The following is a 23,735-nucleotide window of genomic DNA, read 5'->3' on the forward strand; positions in this document are numbered from 1 at the left end:
CTGTTCCCTTGATGTATGAGATAATGGTGTCTGTTCCTGCAAATGAAGTAGGACAAAGATATATATACTAACTGTGTGCAAAATAAATTTGCTGTTTAAGCATTGCTGTTTGAGCAATCGCTTACTCAGCCCTCCAGACCTCGCTATCTCTCTCTCTTTTCTTCCTGTGCACTCCCCTATTCAGGTTGGAACCCTCTTGCTGGCCAAGAGTCCCTGGCAGACATGTCGGCCTCTTGGGAGCCCAGATATACTGTTTGTGGCATTAGATTTTGGAAATCAAATATCAGGTCTTCCATTTAATATTTATGCATCCTTAATACTTAAGATTGTAGGCCAGGTGTGGTGGGTCATGCCTGTAACCCCAGCACTTTGGGAGGCCAAGGCGGGAGGATCACAAAGTCAAGAGATCAAGACCATCCTGGCCAATCGGATGGGGTTTCATGGTGAAACCCCGTCTCTACTAAAAATGCAAAACTTAGCTGGGCGTGGTGGCACGAGCCTTTAGTCCCAGCTACTTGGGATGCTGAGGCAGGAGAATTGCTTGAACCCGGGAGGCAGAGGTTGCAGTAAGCTGAGATTGTGCCACTGCACCACTCCAGCCTGGTGCCTGGCAATGGAGCAAGACTCTGTCTCAAAAAAAAAAAAAAAAAAAAAAGATTTTAAGACATACTTAAAATCTCTGAATCTCAGTTTCTTCATTTGTAATATAGTGATAATAATGCAAATTTCATTAGGATAATTATAAGGATTAAATGATGCAAAGAGTGCTGATCAGAGTCTCTAGCACAAGGAAGCTTTCAATAGACTGATCATTGATGGTAACTGTGAGAATTCCACCAAATAGAACCTTGATGTTAGAATGTTAAGAGTTTTAGGACTGCTACTCTAGTTTCTAGCTAAGAGACTTTAAGGACGTATCTAACCTGTAATTTGATTTTCTAATTTGTTACATTGGAAAATATCACAGGATCAATTGAGATAATGTTAATTATAGCTCTGATAAATTATAAAGCATAGCACATATAATTATTTGATGAAATTATGATTATGGCATCACTATATATAAATTCATTAGCAAACACTAATTTAACAGATAGTACCTGCTCATCATTGGCTAATACTTATTTTTAATGTTTCTAGGTAGAGTTTTCATTATGATGCAACCATTTGTCCAGTTTTTCCTGGAAGTCATTCACAGCTCTTCATTTTCTCTCACACTCCATTGACTAAACCTTTTCCATGCACAAACATCCACTAAATCACCAAGTCTCTTTGGTTCTACCTTGTAAATTTCTCTGTGATCCACCCACTGCTCTCTATGCCCTCTACTATGACCTCAACTTTCATTGGCATTGCTGCAATGGCCTCTCAGCTGACCCTGTCATCAATCCATTTACCACACTGCTGCCAGAATGATCTTTCTGAAACTCATGATTATCACATGATTATCACACCCATCTCTAAAACCCTCCAACAGTTTCCCTGAAGAAAATGTTCAAATTTCTTTAACATGGCCTGCAAGACACTTCATGATTTTGCTTCTCTCTACCTGTTCAGGCTTTAGATACCCTCAAACTTTAAGTGGTCCAGTTATATCAAACACCTTACAGATATTGAAGTTCCATATTCCCTTTTTCTCCATCTGAAACTCCTTTCCCTTCACTTTTTAAATCTGGTTAACGTCAACTAGAATGAAGAATATGTGTGGAAGGGATATTGAAATAGCATTTATCTGGAAAACTTTTTGCATGATTTTGTAAACTTTCTTACCACTCATTACAGTGATTTTTTAAATGCCCTATCAGTAAGGATTAAAGTGAACTGACATATAACTTAATAGCAATAATAACATAATAATATAAATAAAAAATAGGCAAAGGACCTGAATAGATATTTTTTCAAAGAAAACATACAATAGCCAACAGATATATGAAAAGCCAAACATCACTAATCATCAGAAAAATGCCAATCAATATCAAGCTATTAGCTCACATCTATTAGGATGGCTATTATCAAAAAGAGAAGAGACTAATATTGGTAAGGATGTAGAGGAAAGGGAACCTTTGCATACTGTTGATAGAAATGTAAATTGGCACAGCTAATATGAAAATAGTATAGAAGGTCCTCAAAAATTTAAAAATAGAAATACTATGCAATCCAATAATTCTACTTAGGAGTATATACCCAAAAGAAATAATATCAGTATGTTGAAGAGATATATCTGCACTCCCATGTTCATTAAAACATTATTCACAATAGCCAAGATGTGGAATCAACCTAAATGTCCACTGATGGATGAATGGATAAAGAAAATGTGATGCACACAGACACAGATAAATATTATTCAGCCATAAGTAAAGGAGGAAATTCTACCATTTGTGACAACATGGATGAATCTGGAGGATATTGTGCTAAGTTAAAGAAATTAGGCACAGAAAGACAAATACTGTATGAACTCACATATGTGGAATCTTAAAAAAAAAAAGTAAAATTTATAAAAGTGTAGAGTAGAACAGTGGTTGCAAGGAGCTGGAGGATGGTGGAAATGGGGAGATGGTTAAAGGATGAAAACTTTCACTTATGAGATGAATAGGTTCTAGTATACAGCATGAAGACTATAGTTAACACTGTATTGTTTACTTGAGATTTACCAAGAGAGTAGATTTTAAGTGTTCTCACAAGACACATATATACACACATACATGCACAAAATGGTAACTAAGCGTGATGATGGATGTGTTAACTAATTTAATTGTGGTAATCATTTCACAATGCACAATTGGAATTTATACAATTTTTATTTGTCAATTAATTATACCTTAATATATATTAAGGAGATATATATATTTCTTTGGGAGAAAACCCAAAGCAAATACCCTTAAAATAAGCAACTGAAAATGCTTTTTAAAACATATCTTAAAAACAGTAATTTATATTTGAAGCTTTATTTTGTATGAACAGAGCAGCAGCTTTCATATGTTTTTGTTGTCATTTTAGGCTTTTGGAAATAAAGACAATAAATAAATAAAATATGCATAATAATTGAAAAAAATCAATACAATTATTTTCAGTGAGTTCTGATTTAAAACCCCCAGAATAGTTGGGCACAGTGGTTCATGACTGTAATCCCAGCACTTTGGGAGGCTGAGGTGGGCAGATCACGAGGTCAAGAGATCAAGACCATCCTGGCCAACATGGTGAAACTCCATCTCTACTAAAAATACAAAAATTAGCTGGGCATGGTGGCATGCAGCTGTAGTCCCAGCTACTTGGGAGGCTGAAGCAGGAGAATTACTTGAATCTGGAAGGCAGAGGTTTCAGTGAGCTGAGATCACACCACTGCACTCCAGCCTGGCGACAGTGAGACTCCATCTCAAAAAAAAAAACCTCAGAACATCCTGGAATCTTCTGCTCTCCTAGTATAATGGCACCATGTCTTTTAATAGTTTATTTATTCAAGGAAAATACAGACATGGTGAAAGTACATTTTTCATTACTTGTTCTGGATGCTGCATAAATGTCTCACTCATTTAGAAAATGCAGTGTTCACTTTTATAAGATTCATAACAATGTTTTATATGTTCCAACTTAAGGGATACATTATGCTTCTATTTAATCCAGGAATTTGTTTCATGTAAACTGTCAGCCTTTTAGTTTTATCACCAAATGTGTACGTCAACCTAAAGAAATGAAGACTAATAGCCTAGTAAATGTTCTATGGATTTGAGGGTGGATTTGACATTGTACAAAATCCTAAACAAACAAGAAAAAAAGCCTAAATATTGTGTGAAGGAACAAATGAGGTCATCAGCATAGTCCACAGGAGGAGTGGAGCCTTGGCAAAGACTCAGTCAACCACAAAGGGCAAAGAGGTTTGCAAACAAGGACATGGGGATGTGGCTCTGGGATAATCAGAATGAGAGCTGCCATTTTGGAGTGCCTACCATGTACCAGGCATTTTGCTAGGTGCTTGACATCAGAGATAAATTGTTCCCCAAATGGGTGGCAGGAACACAGTCTTATAAAGTAGCAGCAATACTCACTGTTTAAAAGAAAGGGATCATAGATTAGTTTTTGTCTTGAAGGGAAATATTGCTATAGAACCAAAGACAACTATGTCTATGTTAACCAACTTTCCAGGCTGATTTTATGTTTTATATGTTTTCTGCACTTAAAATGTTTTATTTTCCTTCTGTGATGGTCAAGACATTTTGTTAGGATTTTTAGAAAATTCCATTTTAATGTTATGCCATCTTGTAATAAAGGGCAAGCATGAAACCATCACTTCCCCATTAATTTGATATTCCTTTATTTAATAAATGCCTGTTGCATTACTACTATGTGAGGCACTATTCTAGGTGTTGTAAATATAGTGCAGTCAGCTAAACACATAGTCCCTACCCTCAAGGAACTTACAGTCTAGGAGAGAGCCAGACACTAAGCAAATGATTATACAAATAAACACTTAGCACAGCAGGTATGAATCTTCATTTAGAAACTCAGTTATCCAAGAAATATATTTCCAATATTTCTTTTCAATTCCTGACTCCAAGTTTTCATACCACCCAGCTGGCAGAAACAAACGACAACACCCAAACAAGTTAATGTCAGTCCAACTTGGGTTTGGTTTCCTTCCCCTTCCCTGGACATAATTACAGCATCTTACTCTGTGTGTGCCAAGGCCCTTCTGTCATCAAAGAATTGGTGCCTCCTCAGTTGTCTGGCTTCTTCAGTTCTAGTGGTTCTTTGCTGCTGCTGTTGCATATCACTCACGGTATGAAGAATGGCTTTCAGAGTTCCTGTGGTCCCTCACAGGTCTTATTACTTCCTAGACAATGCTTTTTTAGGAGCAGGACATGGATCTCCTCTGTTCTTTTTTTTTTTTTTTTTTTTTTTTTTTTGGTACCAAATTTCTTTATTTGAAGGAATGGTATAAAGAACTTAAGTGGATGTTTTGGTACAACTTATAGAAAAAGTAAAGGAAACCCCAATATGCATGCACTGCCTTGGTGACCAGGGAAGTCACCCCGTGGCTATGGGGAAATCAGCCTAAGGCTTAGCTTTCATTATCACTGTCTCCCAGGGTGTGCTTGTCAAAGAGATATTCTGCCAAGCCAGATTGGGGTGCTCCCATCTTGCGCAAGTTGGTCACATGGTCACCCAATTCTTTGATGGATTTCACCTGCTTATTCAGGTAATGCGTCTCAATGAAGTCACACAAATGGGGATCATTTTTGTCAGTGGCCAGTTTGTGCAGTTCCAGTAGTGACTGATTCACATTTTTTTCCAAATGTAATGCACACTCCATCGCATTCAGCCCACTCTCCCAGTCATCATGGTCTGGTTTCTTGATATCCTGAAGGAAGATGCGGCCACCTCGTTGGTTCTGCAGCTTCATCAGTTTCTCGGCATGTTCCCTCTCCTCATGAGACTGGTGAAGAAAGTACTTGGCAAAGTTCTTCAAAGCCACATCATCGCGGTCAAAGTAGTAAGACATGGACAGGTAAACGTAAGAGGCATAAAGCTCCAGGTTGATCGGGCGGGTGATGGCGGCCTCTGAATCCTGGTGGTAGTTCTGGCGCACCTGCGAAGGTGATGCGGTCGTCATGGCGGCGGCTAAGAAGAGGCGGGTGGCGGTGGCTGCGCGGCGCTGGAGAGGCAGCAGGGGCCTTGGGGCGGTCCGAGGGAGCGGTGTGGAGGTGACGGAGGGCTGGCTATGGGCAGCCGGCCGGGGTAGGGGACGAGGGCCGGGTTCCGTCCAAGCACTGTTGAAGCAGGAAACCGCGGCGACTCTCGACGAAGAACGTCTTGGATCTCCTCTGTTCTAAGGATCCACAGGCCTCCCTCTTTTTCTCGTTCCCCCACCCTTTTCATCCCTGAGGAAACTTCACATTTCTCTTTATGTTTGAGATACTGGTCTGTGTCTCAAATACCTTTTCTAAGTCCTATGCTTTTATAGAACAAAAATGGATGTATTCGATTTATCGTCATTTTACATGTCTCCTTCAACTTATAAACATAGAGCTACTAATTGGAGAAGGGAAAAGCAATGAAGAAAAATAAGGATTAAAAAATATATCTCTTATTCCTCAACAATAATTTCTGAAATAATGCTATAAGGGAAATCCATGGTGACTTGAGAACAGTTAATGAAAGAACCAAATTTAATTTGATTGGGTGGTAAGTCCTATGAGAGGGAGCTCAGAGAGGGATCTTCTGAGGAGATGAGATGGGAACTGGGATCTGAAAGCTGTATAAAGAGTTAATATTTTGAAGGATAGTGAGGAGTGTGTTCTCAGCAGAAGGAATACACATGGCAAAGCCTCATGGCAGAAAAACACTGAAGAAAAAAACAAATCTATGACCATTATCATTTATGGATAAAAGCTTAATTGTAGAATATACACACTTGCATTTTAGTATATGAGACCTCGACAAACTACATAAGGCATCAACCATTTATTATGCCATAATGGAAAGTGTGTAAGAATTAGTCAAAGCTTTGGACTTGAGTTCAAGCCTGACTAGTTATAAGCTGTATGGTCTATGGCGTATTGTATCACCTCTTCAAGTCTTAATTATATCATCTGGAAAAGAGAGATTATGATAATATTACAACTACATGACCCATCAGTCTCATAGATGGCTGTGATGATATACTGGGAAAATGGATGTAAAAGTGTTTTTGCGAACTGTAAAGAATTTTCCTGCGAGATCTGCACATGTACCTCAGAACTTAAAGTAAAATAAAATAAAATAAAATAAATGGGATACCTATTAAGAAAGGTTAATAGTATATTAAGAGGGAAAAAGAAATTTGTCTACAAAATAGTAATGTATAATGTGATCCCACTGGGTAAAAACATGCAGAGAAAAAAAAACTGGAAGGATATATCAAAATGTTAATTATGAATATCTCTGGTAGAATTAATTAAATACCTTTAATATAAAAAAAGAATTTTCATGTGCATGAATATTAGTATGTTAATAACTAGATCTACTCACAGTAAAATTCAATATTTTCTTTTAGAGAGACTCCTACTGAGATAAAATGACAAATACTAAGTAATCTACTTTCTCATTTATATTCACATGTAACGACACAGAGGTGAACCAAGTAAACACACTAAATATGATACATAATTATATAGCAGTGAATACATTCTTCCTTTTCACTATCAGACAACAATAATGTAAGTTCTACTGTATAAGAGATGCCTGGTAGAAAATGACCAAATGGAATAATGAATACCTACCCAAAACAGAAGCCTAAAGTTAGCACAGTCACCACTCTCGCCTTAGATCCCTAACCAGCACACTAGGGTGGGTGGGTGGGTGGGTGTGTGTGTGTGTGTGTGTGTGTGTTTAAGGATAACATAAGATGGCTAATGGCAGGGCAGATTTCTTACTCAATTCTTAAAAATATATGGTAAACAGAGTCTACTAGTAAAGATTCAAAGCCAGTATATAAAGCAAGCAAAATTCCTTCTGAAGTTCCCAGGAGAAAAGATCTTAGACCAAAAATCTGATGTTAATCTGTAAGTATGAGAAAATCACTTAGGGCTGCAGAAGCAGGAGTGAGAAGGTTCAGGGGTGAGTAGGTTCAGTGCTTTAGGATCAGTTGCCCAGGATCCAAAAAGAATAGTTTTATTTTTTATGCAGGCTTGAAGAACAATGGGAGAAATATGTGAATAATCTGTAAAGATCAAAAAAATACACAATAAAAAGGAACACAGTTTTTTCCATTAAATCAGGTTTTTATTTTCTTATACAAGGTGTTATGGAAAGTCCAATCTTTCAGAAAGACAGAAACAAAGATAATCACAATGACATACCAATGGAAAATTTATAATCCTTATAATCTGACCTAGGTTCTAAATTCATGTAAAATTTGCCTTGCTTTTGTTTAAAGGATGGCTCCAAACAGAGATTATGAAGCAATGGATACTTGTAAAAGGTAGTTCCCACTGTTGCATTGATTCCAGTATTGGCTTTATATATATATATATATATATATATTTTTTTTTTTTTTCCCAAGAGTTTAGTGAATTTCATGCCATAACCTCTCCTTTCCACTTACAATGCTTTATAGAACAGCCCATAATGTCCTATGGCCTAAATTAAACCCAGGATTTGTTAAAACAAACTGCACAGAATACCCTGTTAGTAATGAATATTTGGAGGAGTCACTGCTCCCCATCTCCACCCCAATTTCCACAACCTTGCTCTAGAACTCTTCATAAAATAATGTCCTGATGTGGTCTATAGATCAGAGACTTTATATTTTCTATCTGGGTCCACTGAAGTCTGGTTTTAAAATCCAGAGCAGATTCTGGGCAAACAGAGGAGAGTGCCTGTTGTGTTCTAGATTAATTGTTCTCACTGAATTGGGAATGTGATAACTGCTGGCCAAACAATAAGATTCTAATATTTACTGTCATATGTTTTGCTTGCCAAATAGTCTAATAAAGTTCTATAGCTTCAGCTTTCAGATCTAAGAGGATAAAATGTCAGGTACAAGAATCAATTATTATCATACTACAAACTCTATAATGATAAACTGAAAAACAGCGCTTGGAAAGTAGATACTTTAAAAGGCAATAGAATTGTGTCTTATAAAGATTTTAGTTTAAGTGATTCTAATAATTTCCAAGTTTTGCTTCTACAGGTGTAATAATTTTCTAACCCATTTAGACATTGTATAAGAACATACATGTACTCATATGTACTTAGAATATCATCAAGATGTAGAGTAGGAATATCTTTAGAAAAATTATGAAAATTCCACTGAAACTCTTAAGAATAACTCTTAGATCGCAAATATCTCTGAAATAAAAGTTCATTAAATTTAAATTAAGTGGAAGTTATACATAAAATATTGTTTTCTGAAAGCAAAAGCTGGTGTACAGCATATAATACAGAATACTGGATGTTAAACAATTTCTTTTTTAAAGAAACAACTACAAGAAAGATATTAGGAATGATGAATTATGCTGGTTGGTTTGACTTGCGTCCAAGTAAAGTGTCTATTATATCTTCCTGAAAAAACAAAAAGTCACACAATTACAATGCAATAAAATGTAAATTAAAAGGTAAAGTAGCCTTTAAAATGCCATTTAAAATTTATAAGTTAGTGATACACATATAAAGGGTATCCAATAAGATTGTAAAAGGGAAACAAACAAAGGTAAGTTTAAACAGTAATGATTGTTCCCTAGTACGAACCTACCCTTTCCTATGAGAGACTCTTCTAATGAAATCTGATAAATAATTTTATAAAGATTCAGTAAGAAGAAAATTTTGACAGTTCCTATTTAGCCTTAATGTTTAAGCCTAAACTCTCTCATTTATAAAATACCTGTTAAGCTTACTGATATCTTAAGTTCTTTCCCGATCTATTAATGCTTAGAGAGTAGAACTTCTCAATTTCCATGTGGGTTTTGTTATTTTTCATGTAGTGGTACTGATATTTGTACTAAAATGGATAAAATGATCATATATGAGAGGATGAAAATCAAAGATGGGAGGTGAGTTTTTAAGCAAGACAGTATAGTGAAAAGATAGGAACTGGAAGCTGAAGAGTTTCTCTATCACATAATAAATATAATCTTGATAAAATCATTGGACTCTTTAGATAACATAACATAAGTCAGTTCCTATTTTTTAGCCTATACTATGATATCTTTGGCACTTCCCCATCATTCAAGCCCTGCACACCAAATCAGTTGCCAAGTCTGTTAGTTCTAACCTTAATATGTTTACCAAACTCATCTCTTTCTATTCAGTTTCTCACTTGGGCAAATGTAAGAGGTCCTACAATAACTTGTTCAGTGTTGTATCCTTATTACCTAAAACAGACCCTGTCACATAGTACATACTCAGCAAATATTAATACTTGTTGAATAAATAAATCAATGGTCTATTTTCTTCTGCCTTCAGTGTCTACCAGCATTAATTTCTTACATATATTACAGATTCATGTTTCTAAAACTCTTTTTTAAAATTTCAGTTATCTTTTTATTTTTCCTTCAATTTGGAGACAATGTAAACAGCAAGAGCACAGAGAAAAACATGGCAAACATTTGTATAATAGTAAAAATAGGATCCAGAAGTAGTTTTCTAGAGGCTGCCTGCAGAAAAGGAGTTGCTTCTGTAATTCTCCATTGAAACTGACTTCTCCTAAGTGCTTACACCATAATTCTCTGTAGCTCAAGACTTAGACCACCAGCAATCCTCATCATGCCAGTAGAAGAGCTGGTGCTTCCCCAGTCATGAATGTTAATGCAGGGGTAAACCCTGCCAACAGTTAGCTATATCATAAAGTTATAACTGCAAGCCTTGGATCCCAGTCTCCTGTTCACGCCAGACATCAGCCTGGTGTTACCCCTAACCATGAACCCTAACCTGGGAGGACAGGGCTGGAGCCAACCTTTGACCATATCCTACCACAGTAGTATTCTGGTCCTTGCTCTCATCAGGAAGGGGCCAGAGTTTCAGAAATCATGTCACTTAAAACCTCCAGAGGGCCAGGAATGGTGGCTCACACCTGAAAAGCCAGAGCTTTGGAAGGAAGATAGGAGGATTGCTGGAGGCCAGGGGTTTTCGACCAGCCTGGGCAACATTAACAATTAAATGTCTGTACAAAAAAATTAAAATTTAAAAGTTAAAAAAATTAAAGTAGCAATTAGAAAAAGTGATACTAACTGGAATCCTGAAAGACACTGATAAAAGATAACGTTTCCTTTGTATACCTCCTAATACTGTTCTTCCCTTTCCCTCATGTCCCAGGGGCAGCTTTTATCATAAATTTGGTGTACATCCTTCCTACAGAATGAAATCATAAGGCTTCCAAAGCTTTGATTCACTCTTGGTTAAAATTAATGAAAAAATTATAGGTCTTAATGCTACTTGACAAGGTATCTTGATAGGAAACAATGTTTTGACATTAGTTACTTTGGAACTTCAAAATATTATTATGACTATAATTCTCTATAAGCTAAGAAAGAAAAGGTATGTCATTAACAATTGGCTATCAGTAACAAAAAACTTGATTAACAGTTTTTTGTTGTTGTTTAATCTCCCAAAAATATAACCCTAAGCCTTTCAAATATAGTCACCAAAAATATGAAAAACATATTTGTATACAAAAATTTTATTTACTAATATATGGAATTGATTTGTTAAGAAAAATATGCTTACCAGCCTTGAAATCACACACACACACACACACACACACACACACATACACACATACACACACAAACGGGTTTGCCAAAAATGTTCAGACTCTCTAAACTTAGCATTCTGCTTGTAGAGCATACTGTTCAAATTAAAAGATGGCATAACCAATTCAAATCCAAACACAAAAATGAAGCATTTTTCTTCTACATTCCAGTCTATATCTTATACTCTTTTATACTTTTACCAACTACAAATGTGTCTACTAACAATATGTTTTTATTTTTGTGTTTACATAATATTGCATATAACATATTGTACTCACCTTCTTGAAATTTGCTTTTATCACTCAACACTGTGTTTTATAATTTATTCAAAAATTTGTCATATTAACACATTAAAATATAGGCTATTTAAATATCTGTATTGTAATTACACATGTGAAAATGTCATATTTTATCTATCCAGTCTTCCACTGATAACCATTTGGGTTGTTTTCAATTTGTCAGTATACAAACAAGGCTGCTATAAACATTGTTTCCTCATTAGCATGTTTTTCACACCATTACCCATGAGTTAAACAAAGCCCTAAAGATGTTTAGAATCTGGGCAAGGCCTGGTGGCTCAGGCCTGTAATCCCAGCCCTTGAGGAGGCCTATGTGGTCACATCACTTGAGTCCAGGAGTTTGAGATGAGTCTGGATAACACAGTAAAACCCTGTCTCTACAAAAATTAGCCGGGCATGGTGGTGTGCACCTGTAGTCCCAGCTACTTGGGAAGCTGGAGTGGGACAACTGCTTGACCCCAGGAGTTTGAGGCTGCAGTGAGCCGAGATCACGCCACTGCACTCCAGCCTGGGCAACAGAATGAGACCCTTTCTCAAAAAAAAAAAAAAAAAGTATAGAATCTAATCTAATCAGGTGGCATTTAAACATCTGCAAGAGTTGTAATCCTACTGAATAGGAAAACTGTAATAATTTATAATTTAATGACACAGTAAATCAATGAATGGAAGTCAATCAAGTGATTCAGCAACATGGGCAGGGTCGCAGACTTCCCATGAGAAGGGAGGCTTAGGTAGTGTGTAATTCGACTTTAGGAGACACGGGCCGTGAGACAACTGCATTGGAGCACTGACAAATCAACAGTAAAACAGGGCCCAGACTGGCAGCTACGGCAGTTAGGTAAATCCCCTTAAATGTCCACAGTGTCAAACCTCATTCCCTGGATAAAATCTTAAGTCAAGATGCATCTCAGCTAGTTGAGAAAATAATCTTCAAAACTACTTATAATGGTATTCTTTTTTACCTTGAGAAGAATAAACATTGTGTATAGAAATGATGCAGCAAATCAAACTGATAACTTTAGTATTGTCTGCATTAAGCAATTTACATATTTTTACTATTTTAAAATTCACATGAGAAGTTGTCATATTGGAATGTGTAACAGAGAAACATTTGCTTCTTATATAAATGTGTAATTTGGGTAATTGATTTAGACTTGCAATCATGGACTGAAGTCTTACTAATTTGTAAACAGCATTGGAACATTTAGGAAAATATAGTATTCATCACATTGAAAATTTTTAATTTATAAAATTAATAAGAATTCCTTAAGTATCTGAGACTTGTTTGTCCATAAGAAAACTGAAGTACTTAAAAGTCCAATATATTAAATTAAATTTATAAATGAGATTTAAAATATTTAAGAAAATGCAATTAAGTTGCTAAAGCTCACTTAGCATGTATTAAAATCTGCTAGACTTAGAAACGTAATAATAAAATATATAATTCAAATGTAAGAACTTAAGATGAGCTGTTCATTTTTTATAAATCTTATATCATTTGAATATGAATTTTTAAAATCAAAGTAGGCTGAGTAATCTTTTGTACATATAAAGGCTACCTTAGGGAACATTAGAAATAAAAAATAAATTGGCTTGGTGCAGTGGCTCACACCTCTAATCCCAGCACTTTGGGAAGCCAAGGTGAGCCGATTACCTGAGGTCAGGAGTTCAAGATCAGCCTGGCCAACACGGCCAAACCCTATCCCCACTAAAAGTACAAAAATTAGCCAGGCATAGTGGTGGGTGCCTGTAATCCACTACTCAGGTGGGAGCCTGTAATCCACTACTCAGGAGGCTGAGGCAGGAGAATCGCTTGAACCCGGGAGGCAGAGGTTGCAGCGAGCCAAGATTGCGCCACTGCACTCCAGCCTGGGCAACAAGAGCAAGACTCCGTCTCAAAAAAAAAGAGAGAGAGAGAGAGAAAAATAAGAAATGAATTTTTTAAAACACCTCACATTGATACTTCCTTATACATGTCTTCTATTGTACATGTATACTCCTATTGTACCATAGAGATTCTCTATGGTATCATTGGCTTGTATGGTATTTGAATTTTCTGTTTTATTGAATCACTCTCCAAAGAGGCTATTTTAATTTCTATTACCAGTATGAAAATTATATTACTCTTACTACTCTTATATTGGCCCCTCTGCCACTTTTCTCTCAAGCAACTTCTTTACCAGTCAAAAAAGTCAACTTGCCAGTTCCTTAAGATGACATGAACCTTTCCAACTTCCTATCTTTGCTCAAGCTTTTCCCTCAGTCAGGAATAACAATTCCAATTTTTCTTTATCTGCAAGGAAATATCCTAAACCTCCAAGCACAGCTGAAATTTAATCTCCTTTGTAAAAACCTTCCCAAAAGCATTCTCTTATTTTCCTTTTCCTCTTCCCATTCACCTTCCAAAAGTCAATTATTCTCCTGCACTGTGATTCTATAGAAGTTCATTATTCTGTTCTTTCTGACTTGATTATAGTTTGTTGAATATCTATTGCCTTTTTCTTAGAAACCATGTCTTTTGTTTGTGTGTTTGTTCATTCAGATAGTCATTCAGCATTCACTAATGCCCATTGTGTGCTAGTACTGCACTAGACACTTACATATATGCTTCAAAGTGGCTCAAACTAGTAAGAAAAATAAGTATACAAAATATTGTAACATGATTATTGCAGCATTTGATAGGTATTATACATATCTTTTCATGAATAATGCTATAATTAATTAAATCACATTTATGAATATTTCTATAGGCTAGTCTCAGAAGTGAAATTACTAGTTAAAAGGAATCAATATTCCCTAAACATTTCTTTCTTTTTTTCTTTGAGTCAGAGGTTCACTCTTGCCTAGACTGCAGTGCAGTGGTGCCATCTCAGCTCACTGCAACCTCTGTCTCCCAGGTTCAAGCAATTCTTGTGCCTCAGCTTCCTGAGCAGCTGGGATTACAGTCACCTGCCACCACACCCAGCTAATTTTTGTATTTTTAGTAGAGACGGAGTTTCGCCATTTTGGCCAGGTTGGTCTTGAACTCCTGACCTAAAGTGATCCACCGGCCTCAGCCTCCCAAAGTGCTGAGATTACAGGCATGAGCCACCATGCCTGGCCTTCTCTAAACATATCTAAGTCCTGATTCACATTGTCAAATTGCTACCAAAGAAGTTATACTGATTTCTTTTCCAACCACCAGTATGAGAGGATTTATCGAATGTTTGCCAGTACAGAGTAGTCTTATTAAAAAATTATTTTTAAATCAACCTTGTAAATCCGATATGTGAGACTGCTATTTGAATTTAATAATATTTTATCTTTTAAGTTATTAGTGAGTTGGATTTTAAAACATATCTGCTAGTCATTTTGTGTGAATGACCTATTCCTGATCATTGCCCATTTTTTTATTGAAGTCTTGGTATTTTTTATATTGATTTATATATTTTTAAAATATTTTTGACATGCTTATCATATTTATGCTAATATTTACCAGAGTATTGTTTACAATAACAATTTAAACATAAGAAACCAGAAAAAATGAAAAATTTAAATTGGAAATTGAAAACATTTTTTAAATAGTGGACAATGAGTTTGTCAAAGTTTGACACAAAACTTTGGTATTTGAAGATCGGAGTAAGAGAATAGGATAATACTAAACCAACAGAAATAAATGCCCACTTCAGGAACACTGGAAAATATCTAAAAATACAATTATTTTATGTAACAATCTTTTAATATATGCAGTAAACTTCTTTGGCTATCTTTAAGAATTATTAAGTCCCAATTACATACTAGGCATAATTTTAAGTTCTCCCATATAATATTTATAATTAATTATTATGCTCACCAATGTTACTATTCTCATTATTATCTTTTACAGATAAAGAAGATAAGGCCAGAAAAAAAATAACCCTAGTAGGTACCATTTCTAGAAGTTAGCAACTCTTGGAATTTATGTTCTTTCATTATATTACATTTAAGACACTTAAGAAATGTAAATCCTTTTCATGCTACAAAATTACAACTAAATAGACTAATAAAATGACACAATTTTTTTTACTCTTGAGTCTTACCTGGCCAGAATCCAAAGCAGTAGGCATATTTCTTAGTTGGTACACAGAAACCTGTCCATCACTGTCTCCTACCAGAAGGCAATCTGTTTGTTTGGCAAAGAGAATGGTTGTGAACTTGATTCCAGGGTTAGCAACATTCACAATCAGAGGGTCCAAACTGTAATGAAATATTTTATTTGTAAATTCAATTGCTATATTAATATGGTTTTTTAAATAGACAAAGAAAAATTTGAGATTTTTTAAATGAAACGTAACAAAACCGTAAGCCTATTTAAGTGTTTCCAAACTCAAAATAACTGCTTCTTGCTCCTTACTCATTCAAAACCTTTATTTCTTCAATGAACTAATTTCAACCAGGTAAATTAAAGTACTTCACAAGTAAGATGTGAACTCATAAAGTTAAACTTTGTGATGTCTAATTTTGTGTGTCCACTTGGCTAGGCTGTGGTACCCAATTGTCTGGCCAAACATCAGTCTATTGTAAAGGTATTTGTTTTCTGATATGATTAACATTTAATTCACTATAATTTGAAGAAAGCCGATTACCCTCCATAATGTGGGTAGGCTTCATCCAATTAGTTGAAGGCCTTAAAAGAAAAGACTGAGATCCACCGAAGTGGAATAGAATTCTACCTGCAGAATGCCTTTCAACTCAAGACTGCAATATAACTCCTGCTGGAAATTCCAGCCTGCCAGCCTGCCCTGCAGATTTCAGACTTGCTAGGACCCACTATCATGTGAGCCAACTCCTTAAAATAAATCTCTCTCTCAAGAGATAGAGATAAAGACAGAAATATATAGAGACAGAGACAATGACAGATATAAGTAGATACATACATCGTATTGGTTCTATTTCTCTGGAGATACCTAACACAACTTAGTAAATGATAACCGTCTTTTAACAGAATAGTTTTTTATTCAAATGAGCCTCTGGAATATAAAAGTACATTTTGAACAAGAAGTTTTCTCCTAGTCTTGGTCATCTAAAGCAATCTACCTAATGTCCTCAAAAGAAGTAGCAACTTTGTATACTTCTTTTACAAATATGTTGTCCTGAGAATTACAGTTTTTCCAGAAAAATTAAAATCAGAGGTGGGATTATTTAAGCAGCCACTTTATACATTAGTCACTTCATACTTGTAATCCTTGTTTTTTGGTTCATACTGTTTTATAGAAAAGACCAAGATAAAATTTTATTGTTATTGAATTATTAATTCCTAGCCAAAAAAAAAAATGAATAAACCCATTGAATTTTACATCATTTCTTTTAAACAAGAATTTATTTTCTTACTGTTTCTGCTAAAAACTAGCATAAAGATATATCACATTTTCCAATTAACCTTTTTATTCCAACATTGTATTAAGTTTTCATATTAGGAAGAATAAATGAATTTAGACAATCTTCTAATCATTTTGGTGTAATACCTTAATTCAAAAATTTTAGTTAAGTTCATACCACTTTGAATGTTTTGAAACAGGTAAGAGCATAAGTAAATGTTGCAAAAATAATTATTTTGTCCCTGTTTTCTACTGTAGAAAATTTTTAGTTAAAAATGTAAAAATGCTTCTGTATGTTTCTCTAAACTAGGCAATTAATAAGAACTCAAGATAGTTATTATGTCCTATATTGTCCTGTAAAAGTTTGAGGAGATGAGTAAGGTGAATTCACTTTCTTCCTTTCTCTCTCTCTCTCTCTGTCTCTTTTTTCCTTTTTTGAGACAGAGTCTATTGTGTTGCCCAGGTTAAAGTACACTGGTGCAATCTCGGCTCACTGCACTATCTGTTTCTTGGGTTCAAGTGATTTCTCCTGTCTTAGGCTCCCGAGTAGCTGAGACTACATATGGTGCACACCAGCATGCCTGGCTAGGTTTTTGTATTTTGGTAGAGACAGGTTTTCGACATGTTGGCCAAGCTGGTCTTGAACTCCTGACCTCAAGTTATCCACCCGCCTCAGCCTCCCAAAGTGCTGGGATTATATGTGTGAGCCACTGCGCCCAGCCAAGGTAAACTACTTTCATTCAAATATTTTTTTAATCACATATGGTATAAATAACTAACATTAATACAGCATCCTGGCATTATCTTTATTCACAAACGACTCTCATAAACTATTACCTCTTTTAAAGTAACTACAGTACCCTCTAACTGATGTCAAAACTACCAGGTATCATTTATTTTGAACTGCTTCTACTATAAGTGTACCCAAGAAAATACTAACACTTACGTGCTGATATGAAGGTCCCAAATCTCCACCCTGTTCTCATTTGCAGCTGCAAATATGTAGGATGATTTTGGAGACCAGGCAACATCATAAACAACAGAAGTAGTTGGATAAAAACTCAAAAATGGCTTGACACTCTCCTGTTGCCATATAATAACACCCCAATCTGCAGAACAGCTTAAAAATACATCATGACAAAATGGGTTCCATGTCACTTTATACACTGGACCCTATAAATAAATAAATAAATACAAAGGTAAATAATATTTAGCATCTTTTATTTTAAACTTGACCAGCAAATTAAAAATGCTAAGACTTCTAGATTTTCACATTATTCATTATTGTGTGGGAATTATTTTAGCTAAGAAAAAATCATAAATTAAATCTTCCCTAAATTATTACATTTAGAAACATAAAAATATAGCTGCTATAATATTCACTTAATTTAATACATATTACACCTACTTTGAAAAGATAAAGAGTATTAAGAAAAAAAAGAAATGATGAAGAAAATGTGGCTGGAACATCATGAAAAGATCTGCACCCAGGTACAGTGGTGTGTGCCTGTAGTCCCTGCTACTTTAGAGGCAAAAGTGGGAAGATCACTTGAGCCCAGAAGTTCAAGGAAAGCCTGGGTAACAGTGGGACCCATCTCTTAAAAAACAAAACAAACAAACAAAAAGATATAGAGACTAGGTATGGGTGAGGGAAAATTTTACTTTAGGATCAGCATGTTATCATAAGCAAAGTATTTTAGAAACAAAACTTGTGACTTCCAAAAGTTTCATGAAGAAATCAAGGATATCTAGAAGTTAATAAAATGCCCCATATATTATTGGTGATTTCCATAGAATAAAGCATTTAATTCAGGATGGTATTTTTAACTTTGAAGTTGTAAATTTATTGCATAACAAGTATTGTGTATAATGGTACTTTTTTTCAGAAATACAAAATAAATTTTCCAATCCCCTATGATTAAACTAACCTTATGTCCTCTGTAGGTATCTAGGTATTGTTCATTATATGAACAAGAACATTTGTGAATATGACCTTCTTCAGTGCCAGCCAAATAGATATTTGTGTCCTACAACACAAAACATTGAAATGCATTGGCTTGTGATACTTGTAAGTGTGATAAATAGAAGATTAGATAATTCTGGATCCATTAAAATCAATTCAAGAACTCAAACTAAAAACACTATCTTGAATACGCCAGTCTGTTGTCTTTTCCTTTTGTCATGATTTTATAATAATCAAACTACCTGAAAGATTACTATGCAAAAGAAAACATAAATTGGTCCTTTGCTGGAATCGGAGTAGCATTTAATATCCTGTCTAGAAATTACATAGAAAAACACTGGCTTAAAATAAATAAGAAACTTTCTAACATTTAGAGCTACCTCACAATGGAACTAGCAGTCCAGGGAAATACTAAGTGCTCTTTCATTACAACTAGTCAAAGAAAAGACAGATATACACTTTTAAATTACATTATATTAAAAAAGAAAATAAATAAATAAACTATATGATAATTTCTCCCAAAGTGGTATTACAAATACACATTCCCTAGTATATAAAAGTTATCTGACTCACATTCTCTTCAACAGTTGGTTACATCAGAAATCTTAAATGTCGCCATTCTAGTAGATGTAAAATTATATCACGTTTTTAATTCCTACTTATGTGAATATTAATAAGGTTGAGAACTCTATATTCATTGGTCGCTTATGTTTCCTCTTATGTTTGTGTCTCGATCATTTTAGTAGTAATATGTCTTGTTATTTTTTCATTTGTATAAGTTCTTTATTCTAGATTCTATTGCTTTGTCTATAACATACGTTATAAATATCTTCTACCAGTGTATGGCTTGCCTTTTTATTTTCTTTTTACAGTCTTTGATAAACATGAATTCTCATTTTCTGTTATATTTAGCATTTTTTGTGCTTTAAGAAATCTTTCCCTACCTTAAGGTCCTTGGAGATATTTTCCTACATTTTCTTCTGAAAGGGTTTGTGTATGATAGGATAGAAATCTCATCCCTTTTTTAATATGGATACTTATTATTCTCACACCATTTGTAAGTGGTCATTTATCACTAGCAATCTTCAAGGTCACTGTGAAAGTTGGGTTTCCCAGCAAATAAACTCTGAGATTTTATGCCAGAAGTATTAGGGAGTGCTCTCAGAGAGAAAATCTATGTGGGAAACAGGACTGGACAGATATTTCAGTTGAGCAATGAAGCAGTTGCAGTCAAGGAGTTAGTCCAAACTATAAGAAGCTCTGGAAAGAAGATGGCTCTTCAGAGTCATGTCTCAAGGAAGCCAGACATTTTATACATGTCCCCTTCAAGCAAGATGTTAGACTCAAACCTAACCATACGAATAATCAAACTAAATGTAAATGATCTTAGCATCACTATTAAAAGGCAGTGATTTTAAGATTGTATGGCTGTTTGTCTGCTTTGGTGTAGTGTAGCGTGTGTTAGATTACTTATCAGAAAACATGTATGTCATCTCTAGAAAGAAAAAAACATAGTAGTCCAATTCCCAGTGTGTCCCTTTGACTTTTTTTAATAGTACAAATAAGAATCTATAATGACTTTTCACTTGGCCATTCTGGTTTTAAAGGAAAAGCTATAAGCACTGTGTTTTTCTGTACTGATCTGTCACTTATTAAATACTTTTGTACCATAAGTAAAATTTGAGGTGTTTTGCAAGAAAAAAAAAAGGGCAAGACCCAATTACATGCTACCTACAAAAAAATTTACTTTGAGTATAAAGAGATAAATAGGTTAAAGGAAAAAGCATGAAAAATGATAAGCCAGACTAACGCCAGTTAAAAGATAGCTGGAGTGGCTATACTAATATCATACTAAGTAGATTTCAGAGTAAAAAAATCACAAGTTATAAATAGGGCCATTACACAGTGATAAAGGAGTTAATTGATGAAGAGGACATAATAATGCTAAACATATGTATGTACCTAATGAGAAAGCATCAAGATACACAAAGCAAAACTGATAGAATTACAAGGAAAAACAGACAAATCTACAACTATGGTTGGAGACTTTAATACCTGTTTCTCAATAATTGAAAGAAGTAGGAATAAAATCAGCAAAGAGAAGTAATCTTGAACGACATTATCAACCAACTTAACCTGAATGACATTTACAGAATACTCTACCTAACAAAAGCATAATACACACTTTTCTCAAGTATACAGAGAACAATATAGACCACATTGCCATAGCAAAACTACATCACTATAAAAATAAAAATAGAGGAGTTCCAAGATGGCCGGTTAGATACAGCTCAGGACTGCAGCTCCGAGTGAAAGTGCAGAGGCTGAGTGGACGCCGCATTTCCAGACGGATTTTTATTGCCCACAGACCAGAAGATTCGCAGGCAGAGGAGCCCCACGGGTAGCCAGCATGGCTATTTTGGCCAGCGCGGCTGTTTTGCCTGCGCCCCAGTGCAGCCACTCCCAGTGCAGAGTAAACAGGACTGTGTTCCCACTTAGCCAGCAAGGGGAGATGAAACAGGGAGCCAGGTCAGGAGATTCCCAGGCAAAAAAAAAAAAAAGTGCCACGAATCTCAGGGCTGCAGTTTCAGCGGCGCAGTGGGTCGCTGCACGGGAAATCACACAGATCCCGGCGCCTATTCAACAGGCGACCAGGACACCTGGGAGAGGGCTGACCGTTCAACGAAAAAATAAAAGGCTCTGAGGCAGGGAGCCAGGAGATCAGGCCCGGCTGGTCCCACCCCCACAAAAACAAAAACAAAAACAAAAAAACAGCAATTGGAAATGCTCTGGGTTGAGAGTTTCACAGCAAGCACAGGTGAACCTGGGACGGTCCAGCTCTGTGGGGGAGGGGCGTCCACCATTACTGAGGCAGCCTGCCGTTGCTGCGGCAACCCGCCATTACAGAGAAAGTCCGTGATTACAGAGGCAGGCCAACATTGCGGAAGCAGCTCTAACTACACCCATATAAACAGGACTGCAGGGAAGTTCACACGGCAGCTGGGCAGAACCCACAGCAGCTCAGCAAAGCCTCTGCAGGCTGAGAGTGACTAGGCTGCCTCCTTGTGGGCAGTGCAGCCCTGAAGAAAAAAAAAGGCGGCAGTACAGTGGAAACTCATAAAGCCCTAACTCCCTGGGACAGAACACCTGGGAAAAAAAAAAGCGGGGGTTTATGACTTCTGCTGCTGCAGACTTAAATTTACCAGCCCAGAAGCTCTGAATGAACAACAGGGCTCACAGCTCAGCACCTGAGCTAATATAAAGGACTGTTTCCTCAAGCAGCTCCCGACTCCCATATATCCAAAGAGTCACTTCATAAAGGAGAGCTCAGACTAATATTTGGCAGGTATCCTTCTGGGACAAAGCAGAAGAAGAAACTGGTAGCAACCTTTACTGTTTGGCAGCTGCTGCAATGATCCCCAGGCAAGCAGGGCCTGGAGTGGACCTCAGCAGTCCTACAGCAGAGAGGCCAGACAGTTAAAAGGAAAACTAAGAAACAGAAATAACTTCATCAACAACAAACAGAACGTCCACTCAGAGACCCAATCAGAAAGTCAACAACTACAAAGCCAACAGGTGGACAAATCCACAAAGATGGGAAGAAACCAGCGCAAAAAGGATGAAAACACCCGAAACCAGAACACCTCTCCTCCTACAAGGGATCACAACTCCTCACCAGCAAGGGAACAAGACTGGATGGAGAATGAGTGTGATGAAATGACAGAATCAGTCTTCAGAAAGTGAGTAATAAGATACTTCCGTGAGCTAAAAGAACATGTTCTAACCCAATGCAAAGAAACTAAGAACCTTGAAAAAAGATTTGACGAAATGCTAATAAGAATAGACAATTTAGAGAGGAATATAAGTGAATTGATGGAGCTGAAAAACACAACACGAGAACTTCGTGAAGCATGCACAAGTTTCAACAGCCAAATTGACCAAGCAGAAGAAAGGATATCAGAGGTCGAAGATCAACTCAATGAAATAAAACAAGAAGGCAAGATTAGAGAAAACAGGGTAAAAAGGAATGAACAAAGTCAACAAGAAATATGGGACTATGTGAAAAGACCTAATCTACGTTTGATAGGTGTACCCGAATGTGACGAAGAGAATGCATCCAAGCTGGAAAATACTCTTCAGGATATTATCCAGGAAAACTTCCCCAACCTAGCAAGGCAGGCCAATATTCAAGTCCAGGAAATACAGAGAACACAACAAAGATATTCCTCTAGAAGAGTAACCCCAAGGCACATAATCGTCAGATTCACCAGGGTTGAAATGAAGGAGAAAATGCTATGGGCAGCCAGAGAGAAAGGTCGGGTTACCCATAAAGGGAAGCCCATTAGACTCACAGCAGATCTCTCAGCAGAAACCCTATAAGCTAGAAGAGAGTGGGGGCTGATATTCAACATGCTTAAAGAAAAGAACTTTCAACCCAGAATTTCATATCCAGCCAAACTAAGCTTCATAAGTGAAGGAAAAATAAAATCCTTTGTGAACAAGCAAGTACTCAGAGATTTCATCGCCACCAGACTGGTTTTACAAGAGCTCCTGAAAGCGACACTACACACAGAAAAGAACAACCAGTACCAGCCACTCCAAAAACACACGAAATGGTAAAGAGCATCAACACAATGAAGAATCCGCATCAACCAACGGGCAAAACAGCCGGCTAGCATCAAAATGTCAGGATCAGCGACGTTTCCGTAGTGTAGTGGTTATCACAAAATGTCAGGATCAAATTCACACATAACAATATTAACCCTAAATGTAAATGGACTAAATGCCCCAATCAAAAGAAGAAGAAAGAAAGACAGACTGGCAAATTGGATAAAAAGCCAAAACCCATCAGTGTGCTGTATCCAGGAAGCCCATCTCCCATGCAAGAATACACAAAGGCTCAAAATAAAGG

At 36.2% G+C, this 23,735-nt stretch overlaps 2 protein-coding genes across 2 annotated transcripts in view; both read right to left on the reverse strand.

Annotated features, from left to right (window-relative positions):
- Nucleotides 1–4,908: 4,908 nt before the first annotated feature.
- Nucleotides 4,909–5,889, reverse strand: LOC135272772 (ferritin heavy chain-like). Its single transcript, XM_064371425.1, has 2 exons — nucleotides 5,663–5,889; nucleotides 4,909–5,630 (listed from the first exon to the last, which is right to left on the reverse strand). Exons 1-2 carry the CDS (start codon nucleotides 5,872–5,874, stop codon nucleotides 5,057–5,059), a joined length of 786 nt encoding a protein of 261 aa, XP_064227495.1. The 5' UTR covers nucleotides 5,875–5,889; the 3' UTR covers nucleotides 4,909–5,056.
- Nucleotides 5,890–7,998: 2,109 nt separating this feature from the next.
- Nucleotides 7,999–23,735, reverse strand: part of DNAI4 (dynein axonemal intermediate chain 4) — a 101,585-nt gene continuing 85,848 nt past the window's right edge. The window contains 4 exon segments of the mRNA XM_064372477.1: nucleotides 7,999–9,039; nucleotides 15,583–15,739; nucleotides 17,807–18,033; nucleotides 18,789–18,887. Of these exon segments, the coding sequence (XP_064228547.1) occupies nucleotides 8,989–9,039; nucleotides 15,583–15,739; nucleotides 17,807–18,033; nucleotides 18,789–18,887 (534 nt within the window). The 3' untranslated portion in view covers nucleotides 7,999–8,988.

This window comes from Aotus nancymaae, unplaced genomic scaffold (assembly GCF_030222135.1).
Source record: "Aotus nancymaae isolate 86718 unplaced genomic scaffold, 86718_ANA_hifiasm-v0.15.2.pri h1tg000007l, whole genome shotgun sequence".
In the NCBI taxonomy this organism is placed as follows: Eukaryota; Metazoa; Chordata; class Mammalia; order Primates; family Aotidae; genus Aotus; species Aotus nancymaae.

What these genes read in the sequence shown, in the direction of transcription:
- LOC135272772 (XM_064371425.1), bottom strand. Translation starts at nt 5,874, where the DNA reads ATGAAAAGGGTGGGGGAACGAGAAAAAGAGGGAGGCCTGTGGATCCTT. An exon ending in GGACCGCCCCAAGGCCCCTG is followed by an intron (nt 5,631 to 5,662) that starts CTGCCTCTCCAG and finishes AGCCACCGCCAC; the next exon opens with CCGCCTCTTCTTAGCCGCCG.